Source organism: Otolemur garnettii, unplaced genomic scaffold (genome assembly GCF_000181295.1).
Source record: "Otolemur garnettii isolate 467f Iridium unplaced genomic scaffold, OtoGar3 scaffold00051, whole genome shotgun sequence".
Lineage (NCBI taxonomy): Eukaryota > Metazoa > Chordata > Mammalia > Primates > Galagidae > Otolemur > Otolemur garnettii.
In genome coordinates this window covers 4,433,302-4,456,074 of record NW_003852446.1, presented here as the reverse complement: position 1 = coordinate 4,456,074, position 22,773 = coordinate 4,433,302, and the positions used below count along the sequence as shown (strand labels likewise).

The 22,773-nt window shown below is 43.0% G+C and overlaps 1 protein-coding gene across 7 annotated transcripts in view; it reads left to right on the top strand.

The window, feature by feature from the left end:
* ADGRG2 (adhesion G protein-coupled receptor G2) overlaps positions 1–22,773 on the top strand; it is a 75,738-nt gene that overhangs the window by 40,024 nt on the left and 12,941 nt on the right. For all 7 annotated transcript variants that reach the window (XM_003791885.2, XM_003791882.2, XM_003791880.2 and 4 more), the window contains 13 exons: positions 2,378–2,417; positions 2,879–2,916; positions 4,948–5,042; positions 6,378–6,444; positions 12,051–12,445; positions 14,343–14,508; positions 14,709–14,865; positions 15,923–16,066; positions 16,771–16,893; positions 17,541–17,589; positions 17,699–17,802; positions 19,967–20,088; positions 21,486–21,754. In XM_003791885.2, the coding sequence (XP_003791933.1) occupies positions 2,378–2,417; positions 2,879–2,916; positions 4,948–5,042; positions 6,378–6,444; positions 12,051–12,445; positions 14,343–14,508; positions 14,709–14,865; positions 15,923–16,066; positions 16,771–16,893; positions 17,541–17,589; positions 17,699–17,802; positions 19,967–20,088; positions 21,486–21,754 (1,769 nt within the window). The remainder of the gene's footprint in view (positions 1–2,377; positions 2,418–2,878; positions 2,917–4,947; positions 5,043–6,377; positions 6,445–12,050; positions 12,446–14,342; positions 14,509–14,708; positions 14,866–15,922; positions 16,067–16,770; positions 16,894–17,540; positions 17,590–17,698; positions 17,803–19,966; positions 20,089–21,485; positions 21,755–22,773) is intronic.

The following is a 22,773-nucleotide window of genomic DNA, read 5'->3' as shown; positions in this document are numbered from 1 at the left end:
TCCTTTATGCCTATTCTTTGACGTCCTGAGGAAAATGCAGCTTTCCTAACTATTCAAAGTTATGTATGTGAGATGAAAAGCAGAAAGTATCAATGCCCAAGAAGGATTTTAAACTTTAGATGGACGATAATACAGGATATATTTTTTTAAATTCATCAATTTACAACTAGAACACAACTTAGCACACTTGTGAGAAAGTAATCTTAATTACTACATTAGAAGTGGCATTGAGTTCAGTTAAGGTCACCAAGCATTTATTGAGCACCTACTATGTACTCAGCCTTGGGGATACAGAGGGGGATAAACTCAACTCTCTGAGATGGAAAACCAAGTCTAGAACAGTGGTTCTCATTGCTACCTGCATATTAAAATTACCTGGGGAGCTTTCAAAAATCCCAGTGCCTGGGTGCACTCCATAACAATGAAATCAGTATTTGGTGGCTCAGTCCTGGGCATCTTTGGTTTCAAATACTCCGTAGGTGTTTCTCAGATGAGGCCAATTTGGAGAACCAGGGCTCTAGGGCATTGTTTTGCAACCTCCACAGCACATTTAAATTATGTTGATCAAAAGAAAAAGAGTAACAAAAAGAATATATTTACTGTCCTTCAAACTTCTTTTGAAAATAATTTAATCCAGGGGTGGGCACAGTGCCTCACACCTGTAGTCCTAGCACTCTGGGAGGCCAAGGCAGGTGGATTGCCTAAGTTCACAGGTTCTAGACCAGCCTGAGCCAGAGCAAGGAACCCACCCCCCAAAAAATAGCCGGGTGTTGTGGCAGGTGCCTGTAGTCCCAACTACTCAGGAGGCTGAGGCAAGAGGATAGCTTGAGCCCAAGAGTTGGAGGTTGCTGTGAGCTATGACAGCACAGTACTCTTATCAAGGGCAAAAAAGTGTGACTCTGTCTCAAAAAAAAAATAGTTTTATTAATGATCTTCAAAAGTTTTCAAGGCACAACTAAGATCTTCTCATCACATACCAGTGTGTCGTGGCACACTGCTTAAAAATCCCTGCCCTTGAGTCAGCTGATGGAGACACAGGGTGCGAACAAATGGTAACAATACAGTACAAACCCTGCTCTGAAGGTGGCGTGTTTAGGGTACTAAGGGATGTTCTGTGTATCTGAATATAGAGCAGGTCAAGCAGTTAGACCTGACTGGAGCGGATAGGGAAAGCCCGAAAGAAGGTGGCCTGCTAGTAAAGTTAGGACAAGTGGCTTCTGAGGACTTGAGAAATTAGCTGACCACTGCCATGACCCTGCCCTTCCTCCAGACCCTTCCTAGTGCCACCATTCCTTGGAGCAGGGATTTTCAGCTTTGGCACTTTTTGACATTTTAGGTGTGATAATTCTTTGTGATGGGGGCTGTCCTGTCCACGGTGGGGTGCTAGTTGGCATCCCTGGCCTCTACCCACTGCATGCCTCTAGCACCTTCCCCACTATAAAAACCAAAACTGTCCCTACACAATTGCCACGTATTCCCTGGGGGGCAGAGTCGCCCCTGAGAGCCATGGTCTTGGAATGAATTCTTTAGCTACATTTCTTTCATCATAACTTCATGTTTGCTTTAAGAAGCCCTGCCTCTTTGGAGAAATTGAGGTGTTGACTCTGCACCTGTGGCTCAAGTGGCTAAGGCGCCAGCCACATACACCTAAGGTGGCGGGTTCGAATCCAGCCCGGCCCACCAAACAACAATAATGGCTGCAACCAAAAAATAGCCGGGCGTTGTAGCAGGTGCCTATGGTCCCAGCTACTTGGGAGGCTGAGGCAGGAGACTTGCTTGAGCCTGGGAGTTGGAGGTTGCTGTGAGCAATGAAGCCATGGCACTCTACCCAGGGGACAGCTTGAGGCTCTGTCTCAAAAAAAAAAAAAAAGAAATTGAGGTGTTGTTGGAGTAAGATTGGGGGAAAGGAATAAGAAATTTCTAGAGGGGAGTTGTGAGGGGAAGGCAGGGCAAGAGAGGGCAGGTTAGGTCAGTTGAAGAGGGGGATGAGGAAGAAATCAGAGGTACAGGGTCCCCTGGGTGAGTGGCTTGCCCCTCTCAGAAATATTCACCGCAGGCCAGCTCTTTTCTGGCCTTCCACCAGAGGAAGCTGGCTGGAGTTCGTAGCAGCCTAATGAATAACGAGATTGTTCAGCCATAATTTATATCTTGCTCTTGGCTAGAACCGGTACAGCCCCTGTCTGGATAGTTTCCCTTGTCGTATAAATAATTTATTTTTGCCACATAGGAATCTCTTATTATACCCTGTCTTTCTTCAAAGTGAACACCGTAATGAATACCATGTGCTTGTTTTAATTACTAAAAATGTAACTTGTTTTGAATGTCGTATGCTAATGGTCTCCTTCATGTCAATTTCTCTCATTCATTTTATTAACAGACGATCAGAGCTCAACAAAACTCTGCAGACTCTAAGTGAGGTAATCATAGTACACCCTGTACCTTGTTTATAATTATTGTTATTTGGGGGGAAAGCATGAAGTTCTGCCTTGCTGGGGAGCTATGAATGCAAATTCCCCCACGTTTGTTGTGTAAAAGACTGAATGGACTAGCTCTGTTATTACAGAAATCACAAGTAGGAGCAATGAGTAGACATTACAAGGAAGTAGATTTTACCTCCTGTAAAACCAAAAGTCTCTTACGATAAAAATTTCAGGAAAATGAGCTCTCTTGTGTAGTGGTGACCTCTCCAACACCAGAGGTATCCAACCCCAGCTTTTATGGCTTGAATAGTTTTGATGATAGGCCGGGAATCTGACTGTGAATTGGATGATCCCTAGGGGGTTCTTGTGGTTCTAAAATTCTGTGATTAGCCCTGGGTTGTCTTTGCTGGCATTTCCAACTGTCAAATTAACATGTATATTTCCTTTGTTTGTTTCAGACTTATTTTATAGTGTGTGCTATAGCAGAGACTCAAAGGTCAGTCATTTTTAATGCTTTTGCAAATATCATTATTTCTCCGTTTATGAGAAATAAATGTATTAGGGGAAATTTAATTAAATTGCAAATTCAGTGAGTTCCTCTGAAATAAATACATCTTAGTGAAACTTTAGATTTATGTACTTTTACCTTTCCAAACAATGATATGTCACATCCGTCTTCTGGTTTCTTTATGAAGCTCAGAGGAGTGATCGCTATCAGGCCCTTTACTGTAGCCTGAAGTGCCGCGCGTATAACCGAGAAATGGCTCCCAGTGGTCCAGGCAGGGCAAAGACCAGACAGAAAAGAAGGAACATAATATTGAGCTTGGGAGAAGGAGAGAGTGGAATAAAAAGATTGGAAAGAAAGAGAAAAGGAAAAATTAAGAAGTGCATACAGTGGTGAATCAGAGATTGTCCAACAATCATCTGGGGTTACACAGATTATCATTTTAAATTGTGTCTACTGGCACCGAGCTCTGGGAGGCTGAAATGGGTGGATCGTCTGAGCTCAGGAGTTGGAGACCAGCCTGAGCAAGAGTGAAACCCTGTCTTTACTGAAAATAGAAAAACTAGCCAGATGTGGTGACAGCCACCTGTAGTCCCAGCTACGTGGGAGGGTGAGGCAAGAGGATCATTTGAGCCCAAGAGACTGAGGTTGTGTGAGCTATGATGTCATGGCACTCTACCCAGGTCAACAGAATGAAATTTTTGTTTCAAAAAAAAAAAAAAAAAGAAAAAATTGTATCCATTGGCTATCCTTGCTGCACAAACCCAGTGGTTTATTGAACAGTAATCTCACTATTGGAATCCTGAGCATTCCATGGGAGTCAAAGTCCTAGAAAATGACAATTTTCATTTATCAGACTATTCACTGGTACAAATAAGGGCAAGTCTTCCATAAAATTGCAGGTTGAATCCCTATCCAGTGGATGCATTTAGTTCATTTAACTTAACCTCTTTTTGTTATTTGCAACATTAAATTTTTTTCCACTTAAATCAAAGCTAAAGTAAAAACAAAGAGAATATCTTAAAATCAAAGTTGTCTGATGGTCTAGATCAGTGGTTCTCAACTTTCTTAATACCACGACTCTTTAATCCAATTCCTTGTGTTGTGGTGACCCCCCCCAACCATAACATTATTTTCGTTGCTACTTCATAACTGTAATTTTGCTACTGTAATGAATCGTAATGTAAATATCTGATATGCAGGATGTATTTTCATTATCACAAAGGGGTCTCAACCCACAGGCCTAGGTTGGCTGGTCTGGCTCGGCGCCTGTGGCTCAAGTGGCTAAGACGCCAGCCATATACACCCAAGGTGGCGAGTTCGAATCCAGCCCGGGCCCACCAAACAACAATGACAGCTGCAACCAAAAAATAGCCAGGTGTTGTGGCGGGCACTTGTGGTCCCAGCTACTTGGGAGGCTGAGGCAGGAGACTCGCTTGAGCCCAGGAGTTGGAGGTTGCTGTGAGCTGTGATGCCACAGCACTCTACCCAGGGGGACAGCTTGAGGCTCTGTCTCAAAAAAAAAAAAAAAAAAGAGAATAGCTGGTCTAGATTGAATTGCCAGAGAAATTTTGGGTTTAAGAGACTCTGAGGTTCATCTAGGCGGGTATGTGAAAGGGCTCCCATGATGGAAACTCAGTTGCCTGTAGACACCAACCAAGTGGCCAGCTGGAGTGGGGGAGGGGGTGGGGATAAGACCACACATGTCAATTGAGTTGTTCTACCCCTGCCTGTTCGTTGGGGAGACAAAAAGAACCAGTATGTGGTGAGACAGTCTCTGGTTGGTAACCCCTGTGAATGTGAACCTCTATAAAAGTCTCTTAGTATAAAGCCTTTTGGATAAAGTTCAGACCACTAGAAATGGGTATTTGCAAAATATCCATTGCCAATTATTGGGGTGGCTTTTCAAGTTCACAGTGTCATTGTGCCCATTCCTCACTCTAAGGCTGCAAAAGCAATTCCAAAGAGATAGGTAGGTTTCTGGTTTTGTAACATTCTGGTTGTGTATATTTCTCTTTACAGCACATTAAATTGTACTTTCACAATAAAACTGAATAAGACAACAAATGTATGTGCTGTCATATTTGCTTTGAAAAGTGTAAAGATTCGACCCCTGGGTAAGTCATCTCTATCCTTATTACTGTGTTCATCTTTGTGTGATTTTGATGTGTTATTTTTTCAATTGAAAATATAATTAATACATCTGCATATATTACAGCTTTCTGTTTTGACTCCTTGGTCCTGGGGCAATTTTCCGAGAGCCCCAGACAGTAATTTTTCCTGCTTTCTAATAAAACTTCACTATATCATATTTGAAAACATGACAAAACAAACCCTATTGAGGAACAAATTCTGTTTGGAGTGTTTGATGGATTGCTACTGTATATATTTACAGCGTGCCACATGGTATTTTGATTTGCATTGTGGAATGGCTAAATGAAGCTATTTACATCTGCATTACCTCACATACTTACCATTTTGTTGTGGTACGGACAGTTAAAGTCTACTCTCCTAGCAATCTTCAAATCCATGTGGGTCATTACAAAAGTTTTGAGATATACAAAAATCAAAACATGTAAAGTCCACGTGGAAGGAAGTAAGTGAGCCCTCCTAGCAACACCAGCAAGCCAGCAAGTTGAAACTTGCACATATGAATCAGAAAACTGAATCACACCAACTGTGTTTCTTGGAAGTGAAGTAATGGACCATAACACAGTCGGTCTCCAAACTTTCATGTGTGTATAGTACATTATTATTAACCGTTGTCACCACGTTGTACGTGTACAATAGATCTTTTTAACTTACTCCTCTTATCTGAATGAAATTTTGTGTCCTGTGACCCACATCTCACCAATCTCCCAACCCCATCACCCACTAGTGAGTACCATTTCCATCTCTGTGAATTTGATTATTTTATTCATTTATTTTTTTTAGGTCCTTAAGCTTTTTTTTTTTTTTTTCAGCTTTTGGCCGGGGCTGGGTTTGAACCCACCACCTCCGGTATATGGGGCTGGCACCCTACTCCTTGAGCCACAGGCGCCGCCCCTTAAGCTTTTATTTTAGTACAAAATACTATCGAAATGAACTCACACTGAACCGAGTTCAATTATTTTAGATTCCACGTATTGGCCATGCTGGGTCTGGCCGATTTCCCTCCGCATCATGCTCTCCAGGATGCTACTTCAGAATTCCTCTTAGCAAGTGCTGAAGAGTGATTGATACTGCATGCATATAACCACAAAAATATTCCCTCAATAAATGTTTTTGAGTATTATCCACTTTGTATTCAGTATGTAATTGTCAACATAATGGCTTCTAATTAATTTTATTGCCTATTTGAGACAATCACTCTTTAGAACACAGCTGTGTAAGAACTGTAAGGCTCCTGGCTTCCATCTTGCTTTATTCTTGACCATGAATTTTCTTCTTCCTTGTTCTTTTGTCTCCTCCAGAACACTGCTGCTGTTCTGTCAGGACACCCTGCCCTTCCTCCCCAGAGGACTTGGCAAAACTGCAATGGTACGTAGCAAACATGCTGACCCTTTTCCAAAAAGGAAAAAAAATAATAATGTTTAGTCACCATGCTGGCTAAAGAGTTTGGGGATTTCAGTAGTGAAAAAAGGCTTTTACACACAGTTTTCTGCTATACTATGATGTTTCCACTTGGGCCATTGCCTTAAATCAATGGTTCGCAACCTTAGCTGCACATTGGAATAGCCTAGGAAGCATTAAAAGTATCCTGAAGGCCCACAGACTTACCAACTAAATGCTTTGTCATTTAAAATAATTTTGCCAATATGATGGATAAAAAATGGAATCTCAGTATTACTTTTATTAGCATTTCTCTTATTATGGCTGAGTCTGTCTTTTTTTTTTTTTTTTTTCTGAGACAGAGTCTCAAACTGTTGCCCTGGGTAGAGTGCTATGGCGTCACAGCTCACAGCCACCTCAAACTCTTGGACTTAAGTGATTCTCTTGCCTCAGCCTCCCAAGTAGCTGGGACTACATGCACCCGCTACAATGCGTGGCTTTTTTTTTTGTTGCAGTTGTCATTGTTGTTTTAGCTGGCCCCAGCTGGGTTCGAACCCACCAGCCTTGGCGTATGTGGCCAGCGCCCAACCCACTGAGCTATGGGCGCCGCCACCAGCTGAGTCTGTTTTATTGGGGCACATGCATACAAGACTGCATCTGAACATTTGATCATATGCTTGGGGGCTGTTTTTGTGGCTTTATGTGAATTGCATGTTCGCATCTTTTCCTCATTTGTTCCCAATGGATATTATCAATCTTCAAGAGGACTTTATATATCGTGGATATCATCTCTTTAGCTGTGGTGTATGTTGTGTTCTCCCAGTTTGTCAGTTGTCTTTGGATGTTGTTTATCATGTCTTTGTCATGCAAATTATTTACTTCCTTATTTTTGGAGACAGGGTCTCACTCTGTCACCCAGGCTGGAGTGCAGTGGCACAATCATAGCGCACTGTAGTCTTGAACTTCCAGGGTCAAAAGATCCTTCCACCTCAGCCTCCCCCAAGTAGCTCAGACTATAAGCATATGCCACCATACCCAGCTAAGTTTTAAAAAGTTTTTTGGAGATAGAGGTCTCATTATCTTGCCCAGGCTGGTCTCAAAACTTTTGGCCTCAAGTGATCCTTCTGCCTCAGCCTCCCAAAGTGCTAGGATTACAGGTATGAGCCATTGTGCCCAAGCCAGACCAGTCTTGTCTTATATTGCCTGTGAATTTGGATTGATAGTTAAAAACCCTTTCCCTACGCCCAGGATATAGAGAAATTCAGTTTTATGTTTTTCTAGTAGTTGTGTAGTTTCATTTTTCGCATTTAGATCCACTTGGGGTTTCTTCTTGTGTATGGGGCAAGGTTTGTGTCTAATTTTAGCTTCTTCCAAATGTTTACCAGGAGTCTCAGCACCATTTCTCAAAAAATCTCTCTTTTCCACAGTGATTTGAGATGCCACCTTTGTCAGATACAAATTTCAGTAGTTGTTTGGATCTAATTCTCTTTGCTAGTTTTTTGAGATGTTAGATGTTAGCATTTGGGGAAGCTCTATGAGGGGTAGACTGAACTCTTTGTATTGTTTTTGCAGTATTTCTGTAAGCCTAAAATTAGTTCAAATTGAAATGTTAAAGAAAATACTGACTCCTGGTCACCACCCTTAGAGATTCTGATTTCATTGGTCTGGGACATAGCCTAGGCATGAAGGATTTTTTTTGTTTGTTTTCCTTTGAGACAGTCTCACAATGTCACCCTGGGTAGAGTGCCATGGCATCAGCTCACAGCAACCTCTAACTCTTGGGCTCTAGTGATTCTCTTGCCTCAGCCTCCCAAGTAGCTGGGACTACAGGCACCCACCACAACGCCTGGTTATTTTTTTCTTGCAGTTGTCATTGTTGTTTCGGCAGGCCCAGACGGGGTTCGAACCCACCGGCTAGGCCGGCACCCTAGCCACTGAGCTGTAGGCACCGAGCCACATGAAGGGCTTTAAAAACCCTTCTCATGAATATAATGGGCAACCAAAGGTGAGAATTACTGCCTTGAAATGATTGCCTCAATGGAGGGAAACAGAGCTGGATACTACAAAACAGAAGACGACTCTGAAAGTCATGTGCGCTGTGATCACAGGTGTATACAATATTCACAGAAAAAACAGGGAGGAGGCTCGGCACCTGTGGCTCAAGCGGCTAAGGCGCCAGCCACATACACCTAAGGTGGCGGGTTCGAATCCCCAGCCCGGGCCCGCCAAACAACAATGATGGCTGCAACCAAAAAATGGCCAGGCGTTGTGGCGGGCGCCTGTAGTCCCAGCTACTTGGGAGGCTGAGGCAGGAGACTCGCTTGAGCCCAGGAGTTGGAGGTTGCTGTGAGCATGATGCCATGGCACTCTACCCAGGGAGATAGCTTGAGGCTCCGTCTCAAAGAACAAAAAAAAACAGGGAGGAAATGAATGAAAATATCCACAGTGCTTCCCAATGATCGACCTGCTTGTTGGCATGATGAGTATTTTATTTTTTACTTTTTCTTTTTTTTACTTTCCAACAGTCTCTATATTTTTCTATGCTCAGATAAAAATTGTATTGGGAAAAAAAAAAGAAGACATGCTTTTTTTGTTTAATTGTGAAGCTTCTCACATGGGAACAGAAGGCTAGGTGTAGCCTGTCTGCCCTGTGTGGGTCAAATTTCTGGGCTATAGTAAAACATTAGGTCTTTAGGTAAGGATTTGTAGCATTTTCTGCAATAAGAAGTAAGGAGTAACATGCCCCATTCAACTTAATATGCCCTTTTAAGCTGGAAAGTTGAGCCCCATTGGAGGATAGAATTTCTGGAAGCACTGGGATTGATTCAAAAGACCATCGCCCTTTTCAGGCAGCCCCACTGACCCCTGCCCTGATAGATGTAAATTCAGAAAGCTGTTTGGAAGAAGCAGGACCCAGAAAAGAGAGCAGACTGTGAAGCTGGTGTGTGGCCAGGGCCCCAGCCTTTAACTAGCTGTGGAAGCACATTCAAGAGCAGGTGCTCTTTTACCTTCAAACTCTCAGGTACAGTGCAGCAGAGTGAGGCCTCACTTCTCAAGCATTACCGTGCATAGTAATCACTGAAGATCTTGTTCAAATGCAGATGCAGATCCAGTTGGCCTGGAATGGGGCCTGAGATTCTGCATTTCTAACCAGCTCCCCCAGTAAAGCCAGTGCTACTGGTTCATGGAGCCCACTTGGAGGGTTGAGGGTCTAAACGGTAGAGCAGTGCTGTGGTTCACAGTCTGTCCACATTTTGGAATCATCTTGGGTGTTTTTAAAACACAGATGCCTGCCTCTCACCCTCAGAGATTGGTCTGGGATATAGCATGGACTTCTAGGTTTATATAAACTCCCAGGTGAGGTGATTCTACTGTGCAATCAAGTTTGAGAACCACTGGGCTAGAATTAAATGATCACTAGAGGTCTTTCTAATATATTTGTTCTTAAGATTGTCCATTAGAAAACCTGGGGCACTTTTAAAATATGCTAATGTGTCAAAGTGACCTTCTGGGCTATTGGAAAAGCTCTGTTTTCATCTGGGTGCCAATTATACAGGTCTATACGTATATAAAAATTCATCAAGATCTAAATGTAAGATAGAGATTAGTAGACTTTATTATATGTAAGATGCCCCTCAGTAAAGAAGCACATTGAAATGAATATGTGCCGGGTGTGGTGGCCTATAATCCCAGCAAAGTGGGAGGCTGAAGCAGGAGGAGGATTGCTTGAGGCCAGGAGTTTAACACCAGCCTGGACAACATAGCAAGACCCCATCCCTAGAAAAGATTAAAAAATTAGCCAACCATGGTAGTTCCGGCTACTTGGGAGGCTGAGGTGGGAGAATTGCTTGAGCCCAGGTGTTTGAGGTTACAATGAGCTATGATTGTACCATTACATTCCAGCCTGGGTGACAGAGTTAGACCCTGTCCAACAAGAAAAAAGAAATACTGCTGCTTGTAACCTCTGCCAGAGATTCCAGGTCAGCTGGTTTGGAGTGGGAGTCCAGGCACTGGCACTAAAATGCTCTGGGGGTTCTAATGTGCATCTGCTCTCTCTAATATGCATTTAATGGGCATTGCTTTGCTGCTCCCTGTGTCCCCCAGGGTAGATGGGGGGCTGTGACTAGTATAAGTGACAGGAAGAATATAAGGTAACCTCTTTACAGCTGAGCCCAGTAAATGGGAGCCCATGTTGGGGTTTGGCTTCTGCACACTCCCAGATAATCAGATGAAAGTTTAATTTACATTTTGTTAAAGCATCTTGACCACAACTTGGCCAGATCGGTTGCTGCAGTATGTGGTTTAGGGAACCGAGTGAATTGTCCACAGGAGTAGCAAGAGCAGAAGCCCAAGCCAATTCCGATTCATCACCTTCCTGACAGTCTGACACCCTGTGTCCTCACCGCTGCCCTGAACCTCAGTGGGTACAGGGAGGCATATGGCCAAGGACCCAGCCAGACTGGTCCAAGATGGCTTTTCTTTGTAGGGATGTGACTTGCCTTAGACTCCTTGACCTAATATTTCTCCCTCCTCTCGCTCAAGAGAAGCTCCAAAACCCATTCTCATGGGTGCTCTGAGTTTCTGTCTATAACTAGACCCACTCAGGGGTCCTCAAACTTTTTAAACAGTGGGCCAGTTCACTCTCCCTCAGACTGTTGGAGGGCTGGACTGCGGGCCCTGGGATGAGTCAGCTGCTAAGCAGGACAGGCAGTGGCAGCAAAAACATCCGGCGGGTGGGATAAATGTCCTAGGCAGGCTGTATATGGCCCGTGGGCCGTAGTTTGAGGACGCCTGCAGTGGCTTCTGTGAATAATAATTTATTGTCCCGTCTAGTTACTTTTCTCCCAAGATCCCCCAACACTGATGGATCTTTGGCAGGTAGTAGGTGAGTTCTTCTTAACCTTTGATGCCCATGAAAATCATTAGGGAGTTTAGAAAATAACTGTGCCTGGGACCCCCACGCCCTGTCCCAAGACCAGCAGAATGACACACTGAGGAACAGGCTCCTGAAATCTCCATGCAGTATATATTTTTAACAAGTTCTCTGGGTAGTTCTCATGCACAGCCAAGGTTGAGAACCACTGAGTGAAAGCAACCTTGAGGACATAGTTGAGGTACAAGGTGGGAACCATCACTTTGGCCCCAGTGATTGATTTACTTTTTCATTCAACGAACATTCCTTGGCCACTTACCATGTACCAGTTACCACTATGCCAGACTGTAGCAATAAGAAAGTTAATTAAGACAGATTCTTAGTATACAGAATCCAGTTGGATCACAGAGCATTTAACAGCTTCCCTCACCCAGGAACACAGAGAAACATTTCATCAATTGATTGATAAATAATAATGCATGCATTGAGCCCAGAGCATCAGTGAACTAGTGAACCAGAAGCAGGGATTCATAGGTGAGCATCCCTCCTTGCTAATTCCTCTCCCAGGAAGTAGATTGTGGGAGTGGACAGGGGCAGGGGCCAGTGGCAGATGCACAGGGGGTCTGAAATGTTAGCAGCTGGAGGCACAAGACCCTGACTCGTCAGTAACCACATCGACTGGGTGGCGTCTGACACGTGTCTCTCTGGTTCATTCCTTCAGCGATCTGCAGGATCCCGTTGTCTGTCTTGCTGATCATCAACATGGCCTGCCATTTTCTCCTTCCAGAGGCTCCATCCCAGTTGTGCCTCCAGCCACTGTTCCTCCCCAGGTTTCTAGTGCCGTCTCTTTGGCTGAGCCCCTAGATCACCCACCTGTGACCCACAAGGCTCCTTCTCCAACAAAGGAGAGTCACCCCCCTTCTCCCCAGCCTTTACCTCCCATAGCTTCCAGCCCTGCCATTGATGTGCCCCCTCAGTTTGGAACTATCTCTTCCACCACGTTCCAAACCCATCCTTCGAGCATTCCACCGCCTGCGAAAGCCTCACTTTCCCCTCTCACCATGAAGGCCTCCGTGAATGTCAGTGTCACCACCAGCACACCTCCTGGCACGAAAGGTAAATATGAGGAGCTGAGCTGCTCTCAGGTGACTGGGATTTTGGCTGCTTGAACTGCAGCTGCCAGCCTGCAGATCAAGATATCTCTAATAAAGCCACATTGCTCTTTTTTTGTTTTCTTAAAAAAAATGTTTGCTTGATTTCTAGAGCTTTCCTTTAGGCATTCATACGACATAGCTGTGTCTGAGTTTGAGTGTTTTGGCCAATGTAGCGGCAGATAAATCACTCTGAGCAGCAAGCACAGATCTTGTTTTATGGAGACGGTTATTTCATAGGCCGCTTTCTTCTACAAAAGGTTGTCAGGCTACTGTATTCAACATCCTGAAGAGGAAACTTTTGATCTATTAAACACAGTAGCTCCATTTAGAAAGCAAAAGAAAAAAATCAAATGTTCTTAAAAAGCAGTCAGTTCCAGAGTAGCAGAGCTGCGGCTGAGCCAGGGTAGCTGCGGGGCGAGGGGAGACACACATTCCGAAGACTGATGCTTGGGTCTTCATAGGCTGTCACAGACAGTGTGATCTGGGGACAAACGACTTGACTCTCCTGATTCAGCCTGTTCTAGTAGAGATCAAAGTCAAGTCACTAACTGCATTCATTGGCTCGAGAACAAAGGTGCGCCAGACAGTGCTGTGAAAACCACAAAGGGTTCCCAGGCCCAAAGTAGGCTGAGGCTTAGAAGAGACTATGCAAAACAAGGAATAGGATGTTAGGTGGTCAAAAGCAGAGTCATTTGTTGTTAAAGACGGGTTTGGGGCAGTGTTTCTCAATTAGAAACACCACTGAGAGTCAGGCTTTCAGGTGATGGTCCCGCTGCTGATTTCACAGTATCAACTTTATCACAAAAGAGCATCTAGTGATCCGCGTAAAATCCTATACCTGATATAAATTACATGCAAGTATCCTTGTGCCTATGTGAACATTTACTAAATCCACTCATGTGCCTTTACATTTTTAGTTAGATTTATCAAAGTATAATTTATATACAGTAAAGTGTATCCAGTTTTATGGATAAATGAAATGTTTACTGTTCTATGCAGCTGAATAAACACCCACAGTCATGTGTCTACCATCATAATCAGGATATATAACTTCTCTACCACCCCCAAAGTTCCCACATGCCCCTTTGAAGTCAACACCTACCCCTGACCCACAGTCCCTGGCCACCATGGATCTGTTTTGTTTCCCTACTGTTTTGACTTTTCTAGAATGTCAAGTGAAGAGAATCACACAATATGTAGGCTTTTGAGTTTGCCTTCTTTCACTTAGCATAATGTATTGGAAAACTGGAGATCCATTCATGTTGTTGTTGTGTTTGGGCCCCCCCCCTTTTTTTTTGAGACAGTCTCACTGTGTTACCTTGGGTAGAGGTGTGGTGTCATCGTAGCTCACAGCAAGTTCAAACTCTTCAGCTCAAGCGATCCTCTTGTCTCAACCTCCCAAGTAGCCAGGACAACAGGTGCCCAACACAATTTTTGTTTTATTTTGTTTTTTCCCCTATTTTTAAGAGAGATAGAGTCTTGCTTTTACTCAGGCTGGTCTTGAACTTCTGAGCTCAAGGGATCACCTGCCTCAGCCTCCCAGAGTGATAGGATTACAGTATGAACCTATGTTTGGGCCCTTAATTCCTTTTATACTGAATACTATTTCACAGTGTGGATATACCACAGTTTGCTTACACATTCTCCAATTGATATACATTTGAACTATCTCGGGTTTAGGATTGTTAGGAACAAGGCCACAACAAACAGTCATGAACAAGTCTTCTTAAGGCATATTTTTTTCTTCTCTGGGACAAATGCCTAGGAATGATTTTGTTAGTTCACGGGGTCTGTGTGTTTTTCATTATTAATGGCGTTTCCATTGTGTGTTCCTCAAATGATTTGGCTCTTTGATATAGAAATTGTCAACACCGGCAGTTTTTCCGATCTTGAGAACCAAGTGTCTCAGATGGAGAAGTCTTTGGCCTTAGGGAGCTTGGAGCCTCACCTTGCTGGAGAAATGATAAACCAAGTCAGCAAACTCCTTCGTTCCCCACCTGCTGTGCTCGCTCCTGTGGCTCAAAGGTACAACCTGGCAAACTAAAGTAGTGGTGAGAGGGGGCCCTCAAATGAAGATGATGCTGCTTACGTGATTCATTATCACCAAATATTTTTCTCCCAAGTACTAGGTTCATCATGATTTCTCTACTTGGTACTCTGTGTTCTGCCCAGAATGGGGAGACAAAGTAGGACCGCTCAATTTAAACTGCCACCTGTCTTTACAGATTGCTAAAAGTAGTGGATGACATTGGCTTACAGCTGAATTTTTCAAACCAGACCATAAGTCTAACCTCCCCTTCTTTGGCTCTGGCCGTGATCAAAGTGAATGCCAGTAATTTTGACACAACTACCTTTGCGGCTCAAGATGCTGAAAATCTTCAGGTACAGATTGATTGATTGTGTAGTCTCTGTTGTACTTCATGATTCAAGTAATTACTATGTATAGTCAGGGGTGATATTCAAAATATTTACCATCTAGAACAGTAAGGCATTACAGAATCAAAAAAGACATTGGTCTTGGCTGGAGCAGGATGTCACAGGTCACTGTTGTGCCTTGTGTCAAACCCTTTAGCAACTGGATTACAGAAGTTTGGGGTGAGACGTGTCCGGTAGGAGGGTCTTTGGCAATTGGGAGAATAGGAAAGGGTATCAACTACTGTTTTTTTGTTTTGTTGTTGGTGGTGGTTTTTTTGAGTCACTTTGTTCCCCTGGGTAGAGTGCTATGGCATCATAGCTCACAGCAACCTCTAACTCTTGGGCTCAAGTGATCCTCTTACCTTAGTTTTTCATTTTTAGTAGAGATGGGGTCTCACTCTTTCTTGCTCAGACTGGTCTTGAACTCCTGAGCTCAAGTGATCCACCCTCCTCGGCCTCCCAGAGTGCTGAGATTAACAGGCATGAGCCACCGCTTCTGGCCTGGGCATCAGCTACTTACCAATCCATTTCAATACTGTGATAGCTGTTATAACTACACTGTTGTATACGGTGACGCTGAATATCATTCTGTTTCTGATGTTTTCTGTCCACCTGTTAGGGGGACTGAGGGCTGGCAACACCAAGGAAAACCAACTTTTGTTTTACTTTTTGTAAAGTCTTTTGCTTTATGAGCATATAGTTACATGAAGACTTGACTGTAACCGGTCACTAACCTGGTGTGTTAGCTGCTGGGGTCTCCCTGGGGTCTAGAGTCATCTCTCACTTTTTACCTATTTCTGTGTATCCTTCACATCTTCCCTGTTGTGCTTGGGGGCCTCCTCTCCTCATTACACTTTCTCTTTTTAATTTAGTAGCAACCAGAGAAACAAAAGTAGAAACCCCTTTACATTGAGATACCACGGATCCAGCCCTTACATGACCTTCCATCTTCATTGGTTGCGTTTTCCACTTCCTCATGATACTAGCTCCAGACATTTTTATTATCTTTTCACTTGCTTTTCAGGTTTCTCTGGAAACTCAAGCTCCTGAGAATAGCATTGGTGTTATTACTCTTCCTTCCTCACTGATGAGTAATTTACCAGCTAATGATGTGGAGTTAGCTTCCAGGGTTCAGTTCAACTTTTTTGAAACACCTGCCCTGTTTCAGGTAAAGTTGTCACTCCATGCTTTTGATTTCCATTCTGTTTGGAGTCGGAGGAATTTTATTTCTTTTAATTTTCAAATATTCTTAAGCTATAAGTGAAATGAATTGCTGAAACACTGCAGTCCCATTTTTAAACACGGCCTAACGATATTGGCAATAATAAATAACTGATACTTTTACATAGCATTTACTAATTGCTAAGCACTATCCTAAGCACTTACAAATGTTTACTCTAATCCTGTCAATAACATTGTGAAGGAAGAACTGTTATTGCCCCATTTTACAGATGAGGCAGTGGAGGCACAGAGAGGTTAACTGATTTGCTTGGGGGCACACAGCTTAAATGTCTTAACATTATGTTCCCTTTAAAGATTCATGAGATCCTGTTGTGTCTGTCTGCGATTTAACTCAATATTTAGGGCATTGCATAGTGGAACAGGCCCTACTTCTCACTGTGGTCCCTTGTGAAAGTCACCTTCCTCTCTGACCCTCAGTTTCTTCTTATTCTTCTTTATTTGTTTGTTTGTTTGTTTTGGTTAAAGTGAGGGTACAGACAACAAGATTACAATGTTTGCATCTGACCCTCAATTTCTGACCTGCATTGTACAATAGACAATGTGGACTAAACAGTCCTTAGTGTCTCTGCTAGCTCTAAACTCAATGATGATGTCTTATCTTCCCTTGTTGCTGATTCTTTGGTGTCCTAGGACCCTTCCCTGGAGAACCTCTCTCTGATCAGCTACGTCATATCATCAAGTGTTGGGAACTTGACCATCAAGAACTTGACAAGAAATGTGACAGTCACATTAAAGCACATCAACACGAGCCAGGTGGGGAGAGAACAGTCACTGACCAGGAACACCTGTGCAAAGTAGGCCTACGAGACATGGCTTGGAAAAGGCAGAGCCGTCAGCAAGAACCTTCAACTCAGTGGGCTTGTGTAAGACTAGAATCAGGCGGTCACTGCACCGAGTTTTAACGTGCTTAATAATTGACCACCTAATTAGCAAGAAGAATTGGTGCAAAATAGCTCGTATAGGTATTAACTGTGGGATTTCAGTGCGTGTAGATCTGTGGCTGCTGGCCTGACTCTCACCTCCAAAGAGATAACATCTCTCAGCTCAGCTCACATTGAATGTACCCTGTGACCTCACTGCTCAGCATGTGGTCTGCAGACCTGCAGCATAGGCATCACCTAGGAGTTTGCCAAAAATGTTGAACTCTCAACGCCCCCTCCAAACCTGCTGAGTCCGAATGTGCATTTTAACCAGGTCCCAAAGGGATTCCTGTGCACAATTGATAAGTTTAAGGAGTGCTGGCCTGTATTCGGCTCACTTGCTTGTAGGGATCATGTAAAATGAGAACTTCCCAAAACTCAAGATTCTGAAATTTAAAATACCATGGTTTTGTTTTGATCTCTTTTCACTTTTCTCAGTTCAGTAAATTATTTGTGATTTTTTTTTTCTTTCTCCTACAGGATGATGATTTAACAGTGAAATGTGTATTTTGGGACTTGGACAGAAACAGTAGGTTCCAGTCACAACCTTTTCAAAGTCTTGAGTGGCTGAGTGGGAGAAGGGGGAGGATTGCTGGGTGCGGTCACTTGCTGACAGATACTCTTCCTGATGCCGACAGGTGGCAGAGGAGGCTGGTCATCTGAAGGGTGCTCTGTCAAAGATAGGAGGCTGAATGAAACCATCTGTGCCTGCAGCCACCTGACGAGTTTCGGCGTTCTGTTGGTAATAATGGGCTATGTGGCTTTCAATTCTGGCATCCCGCTACAATGTCTAATTGATGGATGACTTTGACAGAGCAGCAGATATGATGTGGCAGAGTTAAAGACCAATGAGATTGCTCTTTTAAACAGCAAATGTGTCCTTGAACATGGAATACAAGTACTTTTTTTATTATTAAATCATAGCTGTGTACATCAATGCAATCATGGGGTACAATGTGTTGGTTTTATATTAGGGTGACCTGACGTCCCACTTTTGGGGGGACAGCCTCGATTTTCAATGATTTGTTCCGCGTCCCGCGGTGTTTTAAAAAAGTCCTGATTTTTGGAAAGAATGCACAAATGGGCTCCGCGCCTATAGCTCAACCGGCTAAGGTGCCAGCCACGTACACCTAGGGTGGCGGGTTCGAATCCCCAGCCTGGACCCGCCAAACAACAATGACGGCTGCAACCAAAAAATAGCCGGGCGTTGTGGCGGGCGCCTGTGGTCCCAGCTACTTGGGAGGCGGAGGCAGGAGACTCGCTTGAGCCCAAGAGTTGGAGGTTGCTGTGAGCTGTAATGCCACGGCACTCTGCCCAGGGGGACAGCTTGAGGCTCTGTCTCAAAAAAAAAAAAAAAAAAAAAAGAATGCACAAATGGCCAGAAGAACAGGAAGGGAATATATCGTTTTCAGCTGCCATGTGGCTATTTCGCCAGAATATGAGTTTTATATTATTTTTGTTAATTTTATAATGTTAAACGGTAATAATTACAAATAATTATTGAGAAGTGATTATGGAGAACTGCTTATCAAAGTTTGCATTGTTGTCAGGCCCTGCCCTGCCCCCACCCCACCCCCTGGCCATGTTGTCCTGCTTTACAAATGTTAAAATCTGGTCACCCTATTTTATATACAGTTTGAAATATTTTCATCAAACTAGTTAACATAAGCAGAATACAAGTATTTTTAAACATTCTCCTTTTACCTTTAAATTTTTCTCTTTTAAATCGCTTAGAAGATTAAGGAATTCTGATTCTATAGAATGAGTAATGAAAATTGTTTTTGTTTGCGATGCACTTTAAAATTTTTACGAAACACTTTGACATAAATGATCTTATTCAATCTTTGTAACAGTCATGCAAGATAAATAGAAATGGTAGTAGTTACTGTCATTTTATTGAAACCAGAATTAAGATGCATTTCCTAAGTAATTGCCCACAGTTATAGCATTAAGAAAGCTAAGAGCCTGGAGCCAAATTCCAGTCTTAGTCTCTTAGTCCACGCTTTTCCAGGGAACTATAATGCAGTGATCAAGTATGTGAGCTTTGGATTCAGCCATACCTGAATTTGAATCCTAGCTTCTCCACTTCCTAGCTGTGTAGCCTTGGGCAAGTTCTTTAACTACTCTGGGCCTCAGTCGCCTGATCTTTATATGATACAATAATAATTGTGTCTACCTCAGGCTTGTTGAGCAGCCTATGAATGGGTAGCTAGAACACTCAATAAATGTAAGCCATTCTTTTATTTATTTAGAAATATTTGATTATTGCTGAGCATGGTGGTATGCACCAGTCTCCCAAGCTACTTGGGAGGCTGAAGTGGGAGGATTGATTGAGCCCAGGAGATCTGATGTGTGCTGTACTGATCAGGTGTACTCACTAGGTTTAGCATCAGTATGGTGACCTCCTTTGAGCAGGGGGCCACCAGGTTGCCTAAGGAGGGGTAAACCAGCCCAGGTTGGAAACAGAACAGGTCAAAACTCCTGTGCTGGGCGGCACCCATAGCTCAGTGGGTAGGGTGCCGGCCACATACACTGAGGCTGGTGGGTTTGAACCCAGCCTGGGCCTGTTAAAACAACAATGATAACTGTAACACAAAAATAGTGGGGTTGTGGTGGTGCCTGTAGTCCTAGCTACTTGGGAGGCTGAGGCAAGAGAATCGCTTAAGCCCAAGAGTTTGAGGTTGCTGTGAGCTGCAACGCCACAGCACTCTACCCAGGGCCACATCTTGAGACTCTGTCAAAAAAAAAAAAAAAAAAAGACTCCTGTGCTGATCAGTAGTGGGATTGTGCTGGTGAATAGACACTGCACTCCAGCCTGGGCAACATAGTGAGACACCCCCCCCCCAGCTCTTAAGAAAAAAAAAAAAGAAATATTTGATTATTGAAAGCAATATTTTATTTTCCAGGACCTATCTCGGACATCCTTACTGCCTGCTCAGATGATGGCTCTGACGTTTATAACATATATTGGTTGTGGACTTTCATCAATTTTTCTGTCAGTTACTGTGGTAACCTACATAGCCTTTGAGTGAGTATCCCCAACTGGAAACTTGGATTGCAGGAACCAGTGCTTACTTCTATTGACAACATTTATTAATTAACTTTTTCCTTGGCCTTCCTTATCCTGTACACCCACCTATGTGTAAATTTTATGGGACTTGTTGGTTTATATGCTTGCTTCCTTCCAATAGTCTTTGAGCTCACTAAAGGCAGGGGTTGGGGTTGTGTCATAATCGTGTCTTAGAGTCATTACATGCCTGGTACCTAGCAGGCAGTAAGTGTAAAATGAAAGATGGATGCAGATGCCAAGATCCAAGAATTTGCTATGTGAAACTATGTATAATTTGCTATGGCACTATGTATAGCATAAGAACCGTGCTTAATAAATTAAGTTTCTATGTGAAACTATGTATAATTTGCTATGGCACTATGTATAGCATAAGAACCGTGCTTAATAAATTAAGTTTCCAAATTAGACGGAGCAAACATGAACGATTGAATATATTAACTGGTGTGGGAATGAGAAAGAATAAGGGTGCAAAATCTTCACTGAAAAAGGTACTCAGTGAGTGTAGATTTAGAGCAAGAATGGCGTTCTAAATAACAGCATCTTCTTGGCTTACCAGAAGGGTCCCTTTGGCCACTTTTTGGGGGAGAACTCTAGCAAATTCTATTGGAAAACAACTTCATGGACATTTTTATCCCATTAGCTAAATGAAACAATATGAAGGTAATGGGATTTAGATTTTGGACACAGATCAAGAAATGTACAAATTTATTTTCCGTGCCAAACTTAGGGTCCAGCTGTGACTACAAATTTTCTTAGTGGAGTTTTGGAAATATTATTAGTGAACTTACTAAACTACCATAAGGCCAGCCATTACTCAGAATGACTTCATCAGTTTTAATTTTACACACATAAACACGTACATGTCATCAATTAGCTGTATTTTCCTATGCCGTTACATTTAGCTATAGTTTAAGCTCTTCTTTCCATGATCTCACTTTAGCCAATAACATATTATAATATGGGAATCACTATGTTTTGAAGATCTGACGATAGCAGCCTATTATGTGAGAGGCATTAGCAGATGCTTCTAGAAGTTTGGGAGAAATGAGATGGGTGCTCAGCAGAGTCTGCTACAAACTGTTTAAAAGTATGCGTCAATGGTCAGTATATAAAAGGTCCTGCAGAAATAATAGACATAAATTTTCCATATATTATAGTAAGATTTTTTTCTTTGTTTGTGTTACTGGTATTAATACGCCTCCTCCCCATATACACTAAAAGAGAAGAAATCTATATATACAGATGTTTACCAAAGAATAAAAATAAATTGCTAAAACTCAGCGACAACCTATCAAATAGGCTTGTGTAAGGCTTGGCAGAATGTAAGACTGTCTTTTCTTGTTCTTTCCTTTCAGGAAGATCCGGAGGGATTACCCTTCCAAAATCCTCATCCAGCTGTGTGCTGCTCTGCTCCTGCTAAATCTGGTCTTCCTCCTGGACTCATGGATCGCGCTGTATAAGATGCGAGGCCTCTGCATCTCAGTGGCTGTATTTCTTCATTATTTTCTCTTGGTCTCATTCACATGGATGGGCCTGGAAGCATTCCATATGTACCTGGCCCTTGTCAAAGTGTTTAATACTTACATCCGAAAATACATCCTTAAATTCTGCATTGTGGGTTGGGGTATGTATCACATTCCTCGCCCATTACCCAGACTTTCTCTGCATCTCCTCCAGTGTTTTGATTTTTAATCAGGCAGAGGCAGTGATGCTGCAGATTGCTTCCAGCAAAGCTTCTCCAAAAGCTTCATACTCTTACCTGTGCGCTGCCCAAGAGCAACTTTGTCAAGCCTCTTTCTAGAACACCTGGATGTTCTGTGTTTCTTCTGGATTAGTTATGAATGAAAAACTCTTCGAGGTTGGACCATGTCCCTTTGTATCACCAGGGACTATAATAGAATTGGGGCTAGCACAGAAGGTGCCAGAAAGTACTCAATAAATTGGAAAAGTTAGCTTGGTAGGAGCCAAACTCTCAGTCCCTTAGCTCCCAGGGAGCTGTACTCTATTTTGTTCCTCCTGGGCATCAGATAGGTCACATGTATAACTGTATGCTCAGAAGGGCAGAATGAGGGAATGTGTGCATAAACCTGATAGAACTTCATTATCGTACGGCCAGGATTTTTCAGATTATATAACCTGTCAGTGGTGGGTCACAAAGTGTCAGATTCTCCAAAGATCTTGAAGGTTCTTCATTCAACTCCCCACCCAATGTAGAAACCTCCTCAACTTGACCTGACTTATCCTTGACTAAAGATAATCTAATGTCTGCCTGAACTCCTACTATTACTGGGGAGCTCATTACCCTATAAGATGGCCAATAACCACTTTCTAAAGCTCTACAGTTCTGTTTTTCCATTAAGTTGAGTTGGCTCGCTGGTGGCCCTTATCAATGGTCTTGGTTTTTCTCTCTCAGGCAGAAAATAGTAAGTTGATATCTCTTCTGCCAGAGAGTCCTTTAAATAATCCACAAGTAATATATAACGTTATGTGCTACATATAATGCCCTATTTTTCTTTTTTTTGAGACAGAGCCTCAAGCTGTCCCCCTGGATAGAGTGCCCTGGCATTACAGCTCACAGCAACCTCCAACTCCTGGGCTCAAGCGAGTCTCCTGCCTTCGCCTCCCAAGTAGCTGGGATCACAG